This window comes from Gorilla gorilla, chromosome 9, assembly GCF_029281585.2.
Source record: "Gorilla gorilla gorilla isolate KB3781 chromosome 9, NHGRI_mGorGor1-v2.1_pri, whole genome shotgun sequence".
Lineage (NCBI taxonomy): Eukaryota > Metazoa > Chordata > Mammalia > Primates > Hominidae > Gorilla > Gorilla gorilla.
Window position 1 is genome coordinate 23,799,232 of NC_073233.2, and position 16,907 is coordinate 23,816,138.

Genomic DNA, 16,907 nt, shown 5'->3' on the forward strand with positions numbered 1-16,907 from the left:
GGCTGGCTGGGCAACAGGAGCATTTTATAGTTGGAAAACTAAATCCCAGAGAGGGAAAGTGAGAGGACACAATCATTTCTTATAGTGTTTTCCAAACTGTGGATAGTGACCCAATCACTGGGTCTGGAATAAGTAGGCGGCAAGTGCATTTGAGGAAAAAGAAAAAAAAAAAGAATAGTGTGTACTGCACGTGGTACTGTATTTTTCGTGATTTTTTCTCTTGTTTATAAATGCATAAATATAGTGGACTGTAATGTCATATGCTTTTCATACTGTGGATTTTGATAACTTAAAAAACACTGAGTGAGGTGACTTGAATTGTGATGCCAATTTTGCCAGTGCTCTATCCCGTCCCCCAGGATACCTCTCAACCTTCCAGAAGCAGCCCCTTGCCAATGAAATATATACTTCTGACATGAACATCTGGGGAGAAAAATCTGCTTTATTTTCGTACAGATCTTACTTTAATAATACTAAAAACAGCTACAATTTATTGAACTTTTATAAGCACCATAGTAGTATTTTCTCTCTCTCTCTCTCTCTCTCTCTCTCTCTCTCTCTCTCTCAGACAGGGTTTCACTCCTGTTGCCCAGGCTGGAGTACAATGGCGTGATCTCGGCTCACTGCAACCTCCACCTCCTGGGCTCAAGCGATCCTCCTGCCTTAGCCTCCTGAGTAGATGGGATTACAGGCACGTACCACCATGCCTGACTAATTTTTGTATATTTTTTGTAGAGACAGGAGTCTCATTCCCTATGTTGCCCAGGCTGGTCTCCAACTCCTGGGCTCAAGCGATCCTCCAGCTTTGGCCTCCTAAAGTGCTGGGATTACTGGCAGTGAGCCACCATGCTCAGCCAGTATTGTCTCTTTATAAAGCTCAAAATAACCATATGAAGGAGGTTTATTTTGATCGCCCTCACTTTACAGATAAAGAAAGTGAGGCTCAGAGAAAGGCTAAGTAACTTGCCCAAAGTCACACAGCTAGTAAGTAGTGGAGAAAATAGCTCTGACTCCAAAGTTCATACTCTTAAATGTCATGGTACATTACTCCCCTGTGATTTCCCATGCCATAACTCTGATAAATGCCCCTTGTCAGGAGAACCAGGATGGACTAAATCAAGGATGGAAATGAGCCTGATGAAATCCCCCTCCTGCTGAGGGTCAGGACTGAATGAAGATTCTGATGGGTATGTAGTCCCCAGTCCCCTCTTTTCCTGTTCTCTAATCTTCGTGGTCTCATTTCATTCTCTTAACCCAACCAAACTTCATATTCCCTAACCATCAGATGGCTGTAATTTACAATTTATAGACAAGCTGGTAACATGAGACATAAAAACCTAAAGCTTACAAATTCCAGCTCTGCGGCCACAGCCCAGATAAGCTTATCTCTGGAGTCTTCCTGATGTGACTACTTCCAGAGTAGCAGAGGTGGTTATTGATGCATCTGTGGCATCCCTGAGGACCCCAGCACACAGTAAGCTCTCCGGGCCCTAACTCAGTTTGCAACATGGTCTGCATTGCTCAATTAGCCCTCATAATGGACTACCTTCCTCTCTGATCAGCTCTTGTGTAATTCGTTCATCCCCAGTGGAATTTTAAGGCAGGAAGAACATCTTTTTCAGCCCCCATGGTGCTTAGCACATGACAGAGCTATATAATGAATGGAGGTTGGTAACAGATATATTAATCATTTGGAAAGAAGAAAGGGCGGGGCTGGCTCTCATTGCTGGCCTTCCCTGTGCACTGTGAGAAGTTGTTTGCAAACAACTCATCATCTCATCCTTACAACCCTGTAAACCCTATCCCCATTTTACACATGAGGATACTGAGACTCAGAGTTTGCAAATGTGACAGAGCTGGGAAGAGGGGAAGCTGGGGTGTGAATCCAAGTTCTTCTCTTTCCAGTGTAGCCCCAAGCCTCCTCCAATGAGCCTCCCCAAACTTTGTATCTGTTTTAAGCTGAAAAGTAAAGAATGGTATGTCTGGCAGGCACCATCTCTCACTGATTGCTCTGGTCTTTACAAGAGTGCTGAGGGCATTCGATTCCTCCTCTGCCTGCACTCTAGGGAGGAAGCACACAGCTGAAAGCATGAGTCTTCCAGTTCCCCAACCGCATGTCCTTTCCTCCAGCCCACTAGGAGCTGGCATATGTGTGGCAACCTGAATCAGGGCGCAGAGGCTGCCTTCCAGGGGCTCACACTCTAGTAGGGCAAATCAGAAAGGTACCGAAGTCAGGAAGTTATAAGGGTCAAAAGAAAAGTAGGACAAAGTATCAGAGAACTTTTGGGGAAAAGTATACACAAATGCCTATGCAAATGGATAAAGAAAAACTGGAAGCTTCTGGGTGATGGGATATTAGGTGGTTTTTATCTTCTGTATGCTTGTGTATCTTTTCTAATGTAATGTGCATTCTTTTAGAATCAGAGAAAAAAACATAATTTTTAAAAGAAATTTGGAGGAGGAAGAAATCTGAGAAAATGAGTAGAGCCTCATAGAAGAAGTCATAGCTGAACTGAACCTTAAAGAGTGGGAAGGATTGAGATGGTGGAGGTGAAGGGAGGGAACTGCAGGTTAAAGGAAGAGGCAGCATATGATAACAGGTGCGAGAAGTAGGAAAAATATGGGCTCTGACATTTGAATCCCAGAGGCTTTTCCACTCACTGGCTGTGAAATCTGAGGCAAGCTCCTTTACTTGGAGGAGCCTCTGTTTCCTGATCTATAAAATGGGGGTGAAGGCACTCACAGTGACACTGGAGAATGTATTACAGCTCACAGCTGGTTAGGGGGCAGGTTGTAGGCTTGGAGAACTAGGAGGAATTGTCTTTTCAGCTCAGTGCTGAAAAGTGACAATTAATTACAGCTCACAGCTGGTTAGAGGGCAGGGCTTGGAGAACTAGGAGAAATTGTCTTTTCAGCTCAGTGCTTGGCCCCAAAAGTACAGGCAGAGGGAGAATCGAATACCCCCAACGTTCATTTAAGACCCCGGCAATAAATAAAAAGGGAAGAAGTAGAAACTGAGGTTCAAAGAGTGAGCTAGGATATACAGGGCTCCACAGCCCATTCATCCTGCCCAGACAGGCTTGTCGCTGTCCTGAAAGGTTACCTTTCACCCACAGCGTCCTTTCCAATTGATGTCATTGGGTCCCATTGCCAAATCTCTGAGACAGGAAAGGTAGGGTTTTACTCATTGTCCAGACAGTGAGTCTGTCTCAGAGAGGTGAAGTAACCTGCTCAAGGTCACAGAGCTAGCAAGTGGCAGCATCAGGACTACAGCCAGGGGCCATCTGGTTCCCATGCCTGGACGGTCACTTCCTCAGAGCATCCTTTCTCCTATCTGTCAGCTGTCTCACCACACCTGCCTCCTCCAGGAAACCCAGGGGCACTTGAGCCCCTGACTTCAGCTCCCCAAAGGCTCCAGGAATTGTACAGGCAGATGCGACCAGGGCCGTCCTGAGAGAAGCCTTTTTCTCTCTTCCTGGGGAGTCAGGGCTCTTGGCAGGCAGCATCCACACCAACCACCACAGGCAACAGCATTGCAGCAGGGAGCTCCAGTGAGACTGCATGTGCAGCTCCTCACAGGGAAGTGGGAGCCTCTTCCCCACGCGGATCCTTTCCTCAGGGCCCTGGTTCCTGCTGACCCCCTGGGGGCATTTAAAGTCACTCTACTGTGGATATTAATGGCTCTATTCTTTATTTCCAGGGAAAGAATTTCACCCGAGTGTATCTGCTAATATTGACTTTTTACCAAAACATTTTCCTCTTAAGGATTAAAGAGAGAGTTTGCAAATTCCAAGGTTGACAGTTCCTTGAAGCAGAGAGCCAGGGAGGGGCAGGTGATTCTTCCTAAAGTGAATGCTTGGGAACCACACAGTTCTCTCTGAGACCAGGAGCCAGGCTGCTGACGTGAGGGACCAGCTCGGGGCTGCATCTGCAGGACTTCAGCAGATGGACCCTTCGTGCCCACTCTGCAGCTCTGTCTGCACACCTCTGTCCACCCTGGGTGGGTGAGCTCCCCAAGGGCAGGTGCTAGGCCTTTTCCTTTGTAGCCTACACAGAACAGTGCACAAAATACACATCTGCATGGGGCACCTGGGGTACAACAGGGAATAATCCCTCAAGGAGCTCAGAGTCATGGAGGAGACAGACGCATTAGCAAATAATTATAATACCATGTGAGGTATGCACTAACGATATTTGCTCATTCCAAATATTGATGGAGAAGAGGGGTAGTAAAATACTGGGTTAGGAAACAGCTCGGACAAAGGCATTTGGAAAGGAGAGAGATGTCAAGATGCATTATAATGGCAGCCTCTTGAAAGTCTTAAGTTGTTCCTGGTTCATTCATTTAGCAAGTGAATTCGTTTAGCAAAAAGCACTACGAATACAGTGAGACAAACAAAATATGGTCCCTGTCCCCAGGGAGCTCACAAGAATCTTTCCCAGGAGACAGACTGGAGGACATTTAAAGAGGAACAGGGGAATTTTGTTCCTGGCAAAGAAGTACACTATTGAATAATAATATTTATAGGATATTTACTACACGCTAGGTTAATCCTCACATCAATCTCATGGGTAATAAGGGAAACTGGTAGAGAAAGCTTATGAAATTTTCCAAAGCACAGAGACCAAATGTGAACCCAGGCAGCTTGGCTGCAGAGCCTGTGTGTGCAGCCATACTGCTCACGTGGTCACTGGAGGAATAAACGAACAGTTGTACCAACAAAGCACCCATCTCCCCAGAGCATTCTCCATTCTGCACCTCCTAATCCCCCAACTTCCTGCCTTGTGCCTCCTGGAACTCCTTCTGGCTGCCTGGTCACCAGGTCTTGGCCTGGGTATGGCTGAAAAGCATCTGAGCAGCAGCCTGGCATCACCCTCTCCTCTGGCTGCAGGCGTGCAGACTTGGGAAGGCTTGCCAGGTCAAAGGCTGTTTTGCTTTTAGCTCACTTTGCAAGCACGTCTTCTCCCTGCAGACCTGGGGCTCAATGTCTGAGGTGTGGAGTTCCTGCCAGTAATGGAGGGGGACTCTCAACACACAGCCCCCACACTTAACTCAATGCCCAGGATAGGTGGGCCAGCCAGAGCAGTGCACATGTCTAGATTTTGAGAGACAAACAGCAGATGAAGCTAATTGAGTCGTATCTGCCTAGACTCCTTCTCCTAGCCACTATAAGGAGCTGCAGACTGACCTTCCTTCCTGGAGTCTGTCTGTCTTTTCTTTTTCTCTCTCCCCAGTCCATCATCCTTTGTCATAAGCATGATCCTTCTGCAGCATTTGGGCTAAAACTTACTTCCTAGAGGTAAGCACTGTATCCATAGTGCTTTTGCTAAATGAATTCATTTGCAAAATGAGTGAACCAGAAACAACTTAAGATCTTCAAGAGGCTGCCATTACAATGCATCTTGACATCTCTCATTTCCCCATGCATTTGCCCAAGCTGTTTCCTAACCCAGTACCTACCTCTCTTCTCGATCAATACTTGGAATGAGTGAATATTAATGCACACCTCACACTGTGTTATGATTATTTGCTAACACCTCCCTTCCTACAGTCTGTCTGTCTGTCTGTCTTTTTCTCTGTTTCCCCAATCCATCATCCTTTATCACAAGCATGGTTCTTTTGCAACCTTTGGGTTAAATCTTACTTCTCAGACCTACTACGTGGGATCTAAGCCAAGTTCACTTCTTCAGTCCCATCTTTCATAATGCACCCCACGCACCCAGTGTTCCAGGTGCACAGAACTATGTTCTTTAACATCAGCAAGGCTTTGCCCACACCATCACCCCTGCCTGGACCACCTCCCTTTCCCATCCCTGCCTTTTCTACTTGATGAAACCACACTCATCCTTCAAGGCTCAAACACCACATCTGCAGTGAGCCTCCTCTCCTTTACTGCAGAGTCAATTGTGGTTCCTCTGAGCTCTTCTAAGGCCCAGGTCTCCTCTCCCCTCTCTTAAAAGCGGGGCCGGCCAGCGGTGGTGGCTCACGCCTGTAATCCCAGCACTTTGGGAGGCTGAGGCGGGCGGATCATGAGGTCAGGAGTTCGAGATTACCCTGGCCAACATAGTGAAACCCTGTCTCTACTAAAAATATAAAAAATTAGCCGGCATGGTGGTGTACACCTGTAGTCCCAGCTACTTGGGAGGCTGAAGCAGGAGAATCACTTGAACCTAGGAGGCAGAGCTTGCGATGAGCTGAGATCGCACCACTGCACTCCAGCCCGGGCAACAGGGCGAGACTCCGTCTCAAAAAAAAAAAAAAAAAAAGCAGGGGCCGTGTCTTAGTCACCTTTGCACTCCTGTTGCTGTCACAGGGTCTAGTATACACTAGGCGCTCAACTGGGTGAGTGAATACGTCACTGTGGACGCTGGAGAATGAGTTGACTTGGGAACAAATTCTCATGATTTCCCAGGGTTGGCTGCAAGCTAACAAATGCACTTCACTATGCTTGAAAGGGAAGCTGGACCAGGACTGGGCGGGAGAGCAAAGAGGATCCTGGAGAAATGAGACCCCTTCACTACCGCCCCTCTGCGAGCCTCGAACAGAGCTGGGAGCTGGGGCCTAGGCTACCTGTTAAGGAGAGTAAGTGTTGATAAGGACAGAGCTGTGAGGACCCACGTGGCAGTTCTGGGAGGAGGCAGGTGTGTGTGAGTCATGGCCACAGCGGCTGCTGGCCTTTGGACTGTCAGGCTAGCTATGCCTTCTTCATGATGCTCTTGTGCCCCTTCTCTTTGAGCACATGGTGGCAAACCAATGCACTTGAGCACCTAGGTGCAAATCCCACTTCTGCCATTTAACAGCTGGGTGGCCTTGGGCAACTTGCTTCACCTCAGTTTCCTAATCTGATAAATGAGGATATAATAATATCTACTGCACAGAGTTCGGTGCAGACTGACTGAGATGATGAGGTGCCTGCACAGTGCCTGGCCTATAATAAGTGCTTAGGCAGGAACAGAAAACCAACCACCACATGTGCTCACTATAAATGGGAGTTGAACAATGAGAACACATGGACACAGGGAGGGGAACATCACACACCGAGCCTGTCGGGGGGTGGGAGGCAAGAGGAGGGAGAGCATTAGGACAAATACCTAATGCATGTGGGGCTTAAAATCTAGATGACAGGTTGATAGGTGCAGCAAAGCACCATGGCACATGTATAGCTATGTAACAAACCTGCACACTCTGCACATGTATCCCAGAACCTAAAATAAAATAAAAAAAAATAATAAAAAGAAGTGCTTAGGGTCCTCTGCCTTGGAGAGGCTCCTTGTGTTCCCTGGGCTGGGGCAGAGGTTTCCTAAGAGAGAGGGGCAGCAGTCAGACCCGGAGGGTTGGCACAGCTTGGAGAAGAGGTGGGGGCTGAGGCAGGGCAGAGCTGACCCCTGCCAATCATGCCTGCTTCATCTACATAGGACAAGGAGAGCTCCTGAGGCAGGCACGATGCCACATGAGGGCATGAGGGTGGGGGAGGAGAAGAAAGCAGGGCAAAGGGACCAGGTTCAGAGTGGGTTTTGACATCCATGCTGAGCAGATCAAGGCAGGGGCAGCTCCAGTGTCTGAGCCCTGCAATCCTTCTGGAAAAGCCCAGCCTTGGAGGAGGGCCCAGATCCAGCCTGACCACTACATGGGGCTTGGACAATAACCCTTAGGACTAGGCCCTGGGGGCCCCAGCAGTGACCAGGTTTGAGGGAAAGAACATGGGCAGAGTCTCTGCTCCACACACTGACTAGTAAGTCACCCAACTTCTCTGAGCCTGAGTTTCTGCTTCTGTGAAATGGGGTAACAACACTCCCCTCCTAAACTTAGTAGGAGGCTTGATGAGATCATGTTGACAATGCACTTAGCAAAGGGCATGGCCCATAGGAGGTTCCCAATAAATATTGGTTACTTTCTTCAGCTCACAGTGCACTGGGGGCTCTTGTCTTCTTGCTGCAGACATGCAGTTGGACAGCAGAAAAGGGCTCCTCCCTCCAAAGGCTGGAGAGGCAGTCGGAATAAGGCAATATGATCTCAAACCGAATACCTGGGCCTTCCCAGTCAGGCTATGTTGAAAAATCTCCCAAATAAAATGGCGAATGGAGGCAAAGACCCCTCTGCCCCCAAAGACATCACAGTTCCTGATGGGAGGTGATGGGAAACCCAAGGGGCTCATCTGCTAGCCCATGACCCCACTGAGGAGGGAAATTTGCCATCTTTTGGATACACCATTCAGGGACATCTTGGAAATGCAGGAAACGGGGGTGCATGTTGATATTCAGACATTGGGCCGAAAGTCTTTCGCCCTGCTCAGTTCTGTACTCATGCTTATGAAAAACCTGACACCTTGAATAATTTTCCCCTAGAAATGATTGGTAGGGAAAGCTTGCCCTTCTGCTGATTGGCCGCAACTTTTATTCCTAAACGAGTACTCCAAAGCCCAGAGATCCCTTTTTCCCTTGGCTACCAGAGGGCACAGAGCCAGGTTTTATGTTGATGGCTGTAGTTGTCCTCTGCCCAGGTTGCTGAACATCTTTTTACCCTCTTCATTTCTCAGTTCCTATTTTCTTACCTTTTTAAAGGGTTTTATTTTACATGCATCTTTTTTTTATTATACTTCAAGTTCTGGGATATACGTGCAGAACGTGCAGGTTTGTTACATAGGTATACACATGCCATGGTGGTTTGCTGCACCCATCAACCCTTCATCTACATTAAGTATTTCTCCTAATGCTATCCCTCCCCTTGCCCCCCACCCCCAGACAGGCCCCAGTGTGTGATGTTCCCCTCCCTGTGTCCATGTGTTCTCATTGTTCAGCTCCCACTTATGCGTGAGAACATGCGGTATTTGCTTTTCTGTTCCTGTGTGAGTTTGCTGAGAATGATAGTTTCCAGCTTCATCCATGTCCCTGCAAAGGACACGAACTCAACCTTTTTTATGTCTGCATAGTATTCCATGGTGTATATCTGCCACATTTTCTTTATCCAGTCTATCATTGATGGGCATTTGGGTTGTTTCCAAGTCTTTGCTATTGTGAATAGTGCTGCAATAAACATACGTCTGCATGTGTCTTTATAGTAGAATGATTTATAATCCTTTGGGTATATACCCAGTAATGGGATTGCTGGGTCAAATGGTATTTCTGGTTCTAGATCCTTGAGGAATTACCGCACTGTCTTCCATAATGGTTGAACTAATTTACACTCCCACCAACAGTGTAAAAGCGTTCCTATTTCTCTACATCCTCTCCAGCATCTGTTGTTTCCTGACTTTTTAACGATCACCATTCTAACTGGTGTGAGATGGTATCTCATTGTGGTTTTGATTTTTACTTGAATCTTTTATCAACTAGTTTCAAGTGCTTCTTGGAAGTAGGTGGGTATAAATAATAGATTCGTGATTGACTCAGCCTGGGGTTCTGGCTCTTTAATTAAGACAGTGATCTTTGCCCAGAAACCAACATTTATTGGTTACATCTGGATCTTCAGAACACCCACTTATGGTGTGTATGTCAGTGCAGCTCAGGACCAAGCTGGAAACCAATGTTGGTGTTGCAATTTCCCACACTGGGAAATTACTGCCGTGCATCTGAGTAACCATGGGATTCAGAGTCTGACAGAACTGAGTTTCAATTCCAGCTCTGCCACTTATTAGCTGTGTGAATTAGGACAAATAGTTTAACCTTCCTCTATAAATGAGAATTGAGAACAGTATGGATCTTGCTAGTTATCATAAAAATTAAATGAAATAATGCATGCAAAGGACTTAGCAAAGAACCTGCGCGTAGTAAGAGTTGAATACGTACTAGCGATGATGATGAGAATATCAATTAGCAGCATTTATTGAGTCCTCACTGAACACAGAGTGGGCCCTCCAATAAATGTGTGTGCATCCTCAACTGAGGAGGATGGTTAAAAGGAGATTTCCCCTCCACTGAGCCCTGAGGATACATGTATTACCTGCTCCAGAAGACAGCCCCTGAGACCTTCTGCATCTCCCCCAGTGCGGCTAGAAGGAGCGAGGACTTGCCGCAGCCCACCTGCCCCACGATCATAGTCAGCTGGCCTGCAGGGAGGGAGGGTGGCAGATGTGAGTGGGGCCGGGGGAGTCTGAACAACCATTACCCAGAAAGACAGACAGACAGATGCACCCAACCCTGGGGCCCCTGTTTTCTTTCTTCCTACCTGGAATCCCCAGCAAGTCCTCTCCCTCTTTAATCCTTTCCTTCTGGAAATCAACATCCTCCTCTGGCTCCCCAGGTCCTTCCCCCTCTCTGATTTCCTGCCCCGCCACCCTTCCTAAGCACTCGCTTCTCCTTTCCCATGCTCCTAGTATGAGCCCAGGCTCCTTGTGGTCCCAAGAAACGCCATCCTGGGTCCCACCTCCAACCCACCTCCATACTTTGCTCATGGCTGCCTCTGCCAGAAAATCCTCCTGCCTCATGGCCTCAGGGACTTTGTCCATTCTCAGAAACCCCACCACTTCCACTTGCGTTCCTTGGCTACCCACTTCTGATCTTTTTGTGCATTACCTATACTGTCTGCAATGGATGGTTTGACATTAAGGCTGGCAATTTTACCCTGTCCTTAGTGCTTCACTCCCACCCAGCACACAGAAGCCTCTAGAATGTAGCCTTCCCCTTCTATAATATACCCAGGGCATCCACCAAGAATGAGCAGAGAGTAGATGCTCAATAAATGCAGCTTTGTCTTTTTATCTCTATGTTATTCAGTGGGACATGGGGAGGGGCATGCTGGAGGGGTGGACTGGGCCATACCTCGGGGGATACGAATGGTGATGTTGGACAGTGTGGGGATTCCATCCGGGGTCCACGTGAAGTAGCCTCCCATGATCTTCATTAGGCGTGTCCCACCGCCCAGGAGAGAACAGAAAGGCAGCCAGTTCCCAGTGAATAGTCTCCGGCTTCCCCTCCTCCATGAAAGCCAAAAGACACTGATTCCAGCCCCTGGATCACTTCCAGAGCAGGGGAGTGGGAGACTGGCCTTCTCATGCTGACCCTTGCCTAAGGCTGGGGGTCCCCCCACTTGGTGGTCCCTGGTTTCTGGACTCCTATGGACCGTACAGGCGGGCAGGGTGACCTCTGCAGAGGACTAAGCATGCAGCTTTCTGGCTTTCCAGGTGCTGAGCTCCCTCTGGGAGTTGGTGCTGGGTGGCCAGGCATGGGGCAGCAGGACTCACCTGGACACAGCAGTTGTCAGCATCGCCATCTGCACTGGGGACCAGGCTCTGCAGTGGGCCGGTGAGGCCCCGACAATCCTCCCGGGCTGGACGCTTGCGGTTCACAACCCTGAGGGGCTGGGGGTGGTTTGGAGGTGAGGACCCACTGGGCTGGGAGCTGTGTAGGGAAGGGAGCCCCTCTTCCTGGGAAAAAAGGCAGAAGTCCGACACAGCAGGCCCAAGTTTTGGGCCTTAGAGGACCATGCTGGGAGTAGCAAGGGGAGGCTGGGCACTCACCACCGCCTGGTACTTGCTGGCTGGGCCCTGAGGTGTGGGCTCGTGGGGGGCACACTGCTCCTCACGGATCTCTGCACTGGACAGGAACTCGCTTAGCTTTTGCACGCTGCTCGGGAAGCACAGAGACACCCCTCACCCCTGCCAGGGGCAGAGGGGAGGGGAGAGGGCGCAGCCTGATAGAGAGCTCTGAGCAGGATCTCAGGCCTGAAGTATAGTCCCACAAAGCCCACACTGAAGGGGGCAGACCAGTGGGCATGGGGGCAGGTAACTGGTGTTACCAGGGTTTGCTAGGGTTGACCAGTCAGCTGGAATAGGCTGGGGTCTGGATTGGAGGTGAGATTGGTTAGTTTTAGGGTTAATGTTGAAGTTAGTTAGTCTGAAGGATGGTTGGTGTTGGATTGGTCAGGGTTAAGGTTAGTTAGGACTAGGATTGGTAAAGAATCAATAGCTAGTATTTTGTGAGCATACACTATATGCCAGACACTGTGTTAACTGTTTTGTAGCATTATGTAATCAGATCCTCATAACAGCCTGCTGGAGGAGGTGTCATTACTCATGGGGGAGGTGGCTATTCCTACCCTCTCCCCTGTCCAGATTTCCCTGTGGACCTGAGGAAGCACTGGAAGCTTCACTCTTCCAGTTCATTCTCTCCCATCCTGGAGGTGTGAAAGCTTTCTGGGAAGCTCAGGATTGTTTGTATTCCCCTTTCTTCTCTTTTGCTAAATGTCCAACAGGCCTGGGGCAGACAAGCCATCCCACCCTCAAGGCAAGGTTATTCTGGGGTGTAAGTGAGCTGTGGCCTGGAGTCACCCTTTCTGTGCACCACCCCCTAGATGGGAGGGGCAGACCACCAGGCTCTGCCTTCATCCCGGGTCCAGCCTCCCTCCCCCGCAGGCGGTGACTGGGAAGAGTGGAGCTGGCCCTCATCTCTTGGGGTGAAGCTTCAGGTAGTGTCCTGTGCCCACCTTCAGCCAGAGCCTGAGCTGCCTCACTGAAAAGGCCTCTGCTACTCTGGTGTTCCATTCCTGGAAACAGTGGGATCCAGAGTGTTTGAAAATATGAATGCTTTGGGATCAGTGCAACAGTTTTCAGGCAGGTGCAGCTTCTTAAATCTGTGGTTTCTACACAGAATCATAGGGCTGGAGAGTGGGTGGTGGGAGGAGGGGTGATCATCAGACCCCACAACACCCTGGTCAAGAAACTGAGTCAGCACAGCCGACTGTGGAAATGGGAGCTAATCCCTGTTTAACCAGCTACTGCCTGGTCAGATACTCTTTAGAGCATAATTTTGCTGAGTTATGCCCCATTCCATCTTTGAACCCATGCTAGAGTCTCCCCCTGCAAGCTACCCTCTCTATCAGCTACTTCATTCCAACAGCTCCTCCTTCCTTCCAGCTTCCCAGTACCTGCCAGGGTCCCATGAGACAGGGGTGTCACCTTCCTCAAGGCTGAAGACACAGAGGACATTTGTTACTGACTGGTTCTCTGGCCATGGGTAAGGACAAGCCAGCCCTCCACAGAGGCATGACAGGCTCTTGCTTTCAAGGAGGCAGAGCTACTTCAGAGGCCCGAGGACATCTTCTCACTCCAGATAGGGCATTTCCCAGCCAAAGCCTCAGCCTTCTACCTTCAGGCTTTCATTCCCAAGAGGTCAATGCCTCTGGGACAGTGGCAGAGTCCCCATGAGGCTCTAGAGCCTGGAAGTGGGAGCCTCCAAGAGCTGTGGGCCAATCAGAGCAGGACCCAGCGCTTGGGGGAAGCTGTTTCACTGGCTGAGGCTGTGAGGGCTCAGGGGCTGTGGAAAGGGTAGGGGATACTTGGCCTGGGAAAGATAGACACAGTGGATGCCTTCTGATATCCGTGGGGCAGCCACGTGGGGAAGGGATGGCCTCATTCTTGGTGGCTCTGGAGGGTGAAGTTAGGACCAGTGGGTAGAATTTAGGAGGATTCCACATCTGGCTCAACACTGGTTTTTTTTTTTTAAGTTGTCGTGAAAGTGACAGTGAGTCCCCTCTCCTGGGAGGTATGTAAGCAAGTCCTTGCTCAGGGATGGCGAGCTGGGAAACCATACAGGCCAATGTCCCTCTGACCAACCAGGACCAGCTACAGCGAGGCCCAGCAATGGGGGTGTGTTCCGGGACCAAACAGCTGTGGTTTGGCCATCATTCGAGCAAGCCCTGAGGCTGACACAGGACCTGCCTGCCCAGTGCCCTCGCCCGGACCCTCCCCTCACCTCACTAGAGCTTTGACGGTAGATCGGACCACACTGGACAGCAGGAACAGCGGTGTGACCAAGATATGGAAGAGGGAGAGGGAGGCAAAGGCCACGGAGGGCGAGAAGTCGGCCTCTTTGAAGAAGCTGACATGGCCCACGAAAGTCTGTGGACAGAGGCACAAGTGAGGCCAGGGTGGCCCAGGGTGTGGGTCCCTCCCACACTGGAAACGCTCAGCACTGGAAGGGAAATGAGAGGGCTGGCAGGGAGCGGGCTCCTAAGAGGATCTTTCAGTTGGAGACACCTTCATCATCCCCACAGTCATCTCATGGAAACGTCCCCAACAAGTTCAGGACTTCAAGCTGGAGAGCAGGGGCTGCTCCCTCCCTGTCCTGGCCAAGACTCCCTGTCCTGCCCAGTCTTGGCTGGGAATAAGCAGGGAGGAGATCTCGGGTTAGGTCAGCACGGCCCCCTCCGCAGACAGCAGGTGGGGTGCTCATCTCCCCAGTCCTCATCGGGATAACGTAAACAGAGTGATTATGAAACTGCGCAGTGCTTTGCCCCAGCCACCTGGCTGGCTCAGTGGCCTCTGTTACCCACAGTTCCCCCAGGAGCCAGGCCAGGAACCAGCTCAATAAATCACATTGGAAGTGAATTCCCAAGCATATCTGACAGGCTGTGAACTCTACACAGCTCAGGGACACTGGCCCCGGGGGAAATAAGCAGATCTTTTTAAGGAACTGCAGCCATCACAGAAGATGGGGATGGGAGGCTGGGTGAGGGGGCTGCAGGCTTGTAGGGGCCCAGGCCTTTCTGTAGGAGCATGCTGCTTGACCCCCATGGCTCAGCTCACACACAGATTTTATCAAAATTGCTTTAGAAAGCCACCACCATAATATTCAGTGGCATGGAGAATTGTGTGTGGCATATTCTTAAATTTAAAAGAGCAGGTTGCAAAACTGCATGCACAGCACATTCCTATTTTTGTAGAAAATGACATATCATAGGCCTTAAAAAAAGACTGGAAAGAAACACATTAAAAATGTTACCAGTGGGATTATGGGTGATTTTAATTCTCTTTGTGCTTTCTGTTCTGGATTTCCCATCACTTCGACAATACACATGTTTCACTTTAAAAATTAAAAATTTGGATAGCTATTTTTTAAAAGAAAGTTTAATTTCTCTAAATACTAAGCCTCCGGTCTTCCAGGCCTGGAGGCAGAGGACCCTGTTCGGCTGGAGTTGGGGAGGGGCCACACCCTCTATAAACTTTCGATCCTATTTTCAGTCTGGCTGTGGAGGCTGTCTTCTGAGGCCCCTGTGCAGAAAGGCCAAATCTGCGCAGCCTGTCACTGCAGACGCCCTCCCCCTCCGCCCTACCCCCAAGAGATGGAGAAAGGATCCACTTACTATGAGGACAGCTGCAATGGGGATGGCCGTGTTCATGAAAACTGCAGAGGAAGCACAGGGAGGCGTTTAGTGGGAGGAGCGTGACAGCTACACATGGAGATGCCCAGGATGGCTGGAGGCAGCACAGTCCAGTGTTGCCAGCCTGTGGGGCACAGCTCCAGTAGGCCTAGGGGCAGAACTCTAGCCCTGTGGCACTTCCAGTTCCTCACCCCATTTCCCTCAGGACTCTTGTCCCAGGTATCCCGGCCCCCGACTCTGGGGCTTAAACTGTTCAGTCACTCCGTGTGGACAGGGTGAAGTTAGCCCCACGGGAAAGTGGTGGGAGGAGGATGGGAGAGTTGGCTGGCTGTGGCCAACTGTGAGGTCAGGAGCACGTGTTTCTGGGGGCACCAAGCTGCCACTTCTTCCTCTGCCTTTGGCTCCTGTGTCCCCCCAAGCCAGGCTCTCTATGAAGCTTAGAGGCTTCCTAATCTCCCATGGCTCTTGAGAAAATTTCAAACTCATTTTCACTGAGGTATCAGTAACTAAGGACAGCTTAAAGCAGGATGTCCCTTAGAGTCTGTGTGCGGGTGGGGTAGCTGGTTTGCTGCAACAGAGGCCTCCTCCTTATTCTGTTAAACATGTGGCCTTTAGATCAGTCACAGGGACTCCAGGAAGAAAAGAGAGTGGGACTTGGTGTGACAGAAGGGCAGAATCCCTGCTACTTATAAGCCGTGTAACCTAGGGCATGTCATTTACCTTCCCCGTGCCTCAGTTTCCTCATCTGATTTTTGTAAACTTATAAATACTTGTTCATACACCCCAGCTCTTTCCAAGGTCAGAGGAGATAACATGGGTAACAGGCTCTGTGAGCCCCAGGTGCTGCCTACACATCATACCTCATGGGCTACTAGCTTAGCCCTGCTCCACAGGTCACCCCTCCTCTGGCCTAGGGTGTAAAATGCTCAGCAGTGCCCTGACCCCAGGCCTAAATTTCCAGAGAGAGCAGCCCCCCCATGGCATAAGAGGTAACCATGTCAGCTGCCACCTTCCCATCTATCCTCTTTCATTCAAGGATCCCCTTCTAGGGCAGCCCAGAAAGGAGTCTGGTTCTGCCATTAGCCAAATTAAAGCAGAGGGACCAGGAGACAGGAGCCAGAGGCCAGGGCTCTGCCTGTGCACATGGCCCCTGTCTAATGAATGGCGAAGTCTTGGACACTCTGATGAAGTCCAGATGGTCAATACCAGTCCAAGAAGTTGACTGCCCATTTACTCCAAGAATCCTGCAGCAGTCAGTACATACAAAGCATTGTACATCAGAGATGTGGTCCCCAACTTCAGGGAATCCCAAGTGGGTGGAAAGACATGGCCTCTGCCCTTAGGGGATTCCCAGTCTGAGGACGGAGACAGGAGCGATGCTCCCAGGAAGTTCCAGATACAATGGGGAGACAGAGTACATGCCCCTTAGGAGTTCTCAAGCAGATGGGAAGGACATTGTCCCCATCCTTGGGGAATTCCTAATCTGATGGGGAAGGCAAGGCTCCTGCAATTGGAGAGGTCCCAGTCTCCTGGAGGATGTATGGGTGGAGCCCTCGTATGGCTGGGGCCCTGGCAGATGGCGAATTTCTCTGCCCATGAGGCTTTTAATCAATACCAACATCATACATGCCTGTGCTTTAACTGCCCTTCCTCATGAAGGCTGGATGGTTTCCAGGACCCACTACCATGCCACAGCCCTCCCACACCGTTTCCGGCAGGAAACAGCGTAAGTATTATTGGTGTTCCCACAGCATAAGGGACCCAGATCTAGGACACAGGACATAGTGCAGTCATTACTGGCTGAGGAGGA

At 49.9% G+C, this 16,907-nt stretch overlaps 1 protein-coding gene across 12 annotated transcripts in view; it reads right to left on the bottom strand.

Annotated features, from left to right (window-relative positions):
- Positions 1–16,907, bottom strand: part of ABCC8 (ATP binding cassette subfamily C member 8) — an 84,184-nt gene that overhangs the window by 24,252 nt on the left and 43,025 nt on the right. For 7 of the 12 annotated variants that reach the window (XM_055355964.2, XM_055355961.2, XM_019037394.4 and 4 more), the window contains exons 11-16: positions 15,080–15,120; positions 13,690–13,835; positions 11,457–11,562; positions 11,181–11,363; positions 10,759–10,834; positions 9,941–10,046 (exon numbers count right to left, since the gene is read on the bottom strand). In XM_055355964.2, coding sequence (XP_055211939.2) covers positions 9,941–10,046; positions 10,759–10,834; positions 11,181–11,363; positions 11,457–11,562; positions 13,690–13,835; positions 15,080–15,120 — 658 coding nt within the window. The remainder of the gene's footprint in view (positions 1–9,940; positions 10,047–10,758; positions 10,835–11,180; positions 11,364–11,456; positions 11,563–13,689; positions 13,836–15,079; positions 15,121–16,907) is intronic. The other 5 variants (XM_031016116.3, XM_031016117.3, XM_004050764.5 and 2 more) reach the window with 1 other exon arrangement.